This window comes from Monoraphidium neglectum, assembly GCF_000611645.1.
Source record: "Monoraphidium neglectum strain SAG 48.87 unplaced genomic scaffold scaffold05625, whole genome shotgun sequence".
In the NCBI taxonomy this organism is placed as follows: domain Eukaryota; kingdom Viridiplantae; phylum Chlorophyta; class Chlorophyceae; order Sphaeropleales; family Selenastraceae; genus Monoraphidium; species Monoraphidium neglectum.
Window position 1 is genome coordinate 1,778 of NW_014008005.1, and position 1,550 is coordinate 3,327.

Genomic DNA, 1,550 nt, shown 5'->3' on the forward strand with positions numbered 1-1,550 from the left:
CCCCCATTACTCCCCTCGGCCCGCCCCCAGCTGTTTGCCAAGGCGTTCAACCTCCACAGCCTCTACCTGCACCCCAGCCCGATCTACCACCTGCGCCTGCTGCTGCGGGACCTCCTGCGAGACGTGCCGCCCGCGTTCGGTGCGCTTCCTCTCTCTCTTGACTCGCGCTCACGCGCGCGGCGCGCCCCCTTGCCCCCGCCAGCGCACTTGCCTCCTTGCCGGCAGCCCCAGCGTGCGTCGGCGGGCCGGGCGACAACAACCAGCCACCTGTACGGCCCCGCCCCTCCTCGCCAGGCCCCGACGGCGTGCGTCTGGAGTCTGTGGCTGCATCGTCCGGCCTGCCGCTGCCCGCCGTCGCCGCCGCGTTCCGCGCGCGGTACGGGTACGAGCTGCCGCTCGCCACCTACGGCCAGCCGTCGCTGGCGCACCTGCTCGGGAAGCTGCAGGGCGACTGCCGCCTCGTCCCCGCGGGCGCGGGTGGCGGGGAGCTGTTTGCGTTCCCTCCCGTCGCTGGCGCCAGGAGCACATTTAATAGGGTGCGGGGCCATGGGTCTGCGGCGGGCCGGGCCGCGCCCGCTCATCTGTGCACCGCTGTTTCTCGACGCCTGTCCGGCAGCCGGCCCCGCCGCGGGGGCGCCTCTTGACGCAGAGTGTCCGCAGCTTTCGGTTCGACCTCACCATTCCCCGCCTTGTCTCCAATGTTCCAGGATCTCTCCCAGATAATCCACAAAATATCTAAGGACGCCTCCATGCACAAGCGGTCGCCCATTCCACAGCCGGTGCCGCCCGCTGCGGTTGCGGCCGCGGCCGCCGGGGCCCCGCAGCCGCACCACCCGCCGTCGGCGCAGCCGCAGCAGCCGCCCCAGCAGCTGCAGCCGCAGCCGCCCCCGCCGGCGTCACAGCGCCCGCAGCCGCCGCCGGGCGGGCGCGACAGGATCATCGGCCACGTGAAGGAGCTGCTTTCAGAGGTCCTCGCGACCACGCCCCACGCATTCAGTGAGCGCCGCCGCCGCCGCCGCCGCCGCCGCCGCCCTGGCGTTCCCTCGGGCTTTGCGTGTGCCGTCCGACGCCCAATCCCGGCCTGCTCCGCTCGACAAATGCCACCCCCTCTCCCCCTCCTATCCTCTGACCACCCAAGTGTCCTCGCCTAATCACCAGCCCTGGACCCTGACAGCCCCAAACCCTCAATCCTGTTCCCTTGCGCCCCATCTCCCACCCAGCGCCCGCGGGGCAGCGCGATCACTCCATCCCTGCTCACCTGGGCTACCCTATCTCCCGCCTGCCGGCCGCATTCGAGGTGCGCGCCCCCTCGCGGCATGGTGCACACCAGAGGCCCACTAGCATATACAGACAGACTCCCACCGGCCTTGGAGCAGCAAATGGGGGCCCGCGCTGATGAGAAGGGGTCTGCAAACCCCGCGCGGCGAGGGTGCGTGGGCCGGGCCAGGCTTGGCGGGGCAAGTCCCCGCTGACAAGAGCCTCCCCTCGCCGACTGCATGCGGCGCTCCCGCGCCCCCTGCCCGCCCTCCGGGCCAGCGGCACCCCCCGCC

The 1,550-nt window shown here is 72.1% G+C and overlaps 1 protein-coding gene across 1 annotated transcript in view; it reads left to right on the plus strand.

Annotated features, from left to right (window-relative positions):
- Positions 1 to 644, plus strand: part of MNEG_15746 (hypothetical protein) — a gene marked incomplete at both ends in the record, with an annotated part of 1,944 nt that extends 1,300 nt beyond the window's left edge. The window contains 2 exons of the mRNA XM_014035783.1: positions 31 to 139; positions 295 to 644. Coding sequence (XP_013891237.1) covers positions 31 to 139; positions 295 to 644 — 459 coding nt within the window. The remainder of the gene's footprint in view (positions 1 to 30; positions 140 to 294) is intronic.
- Positions 645 to 1,550: the final 906 nt, after the last annotated feature.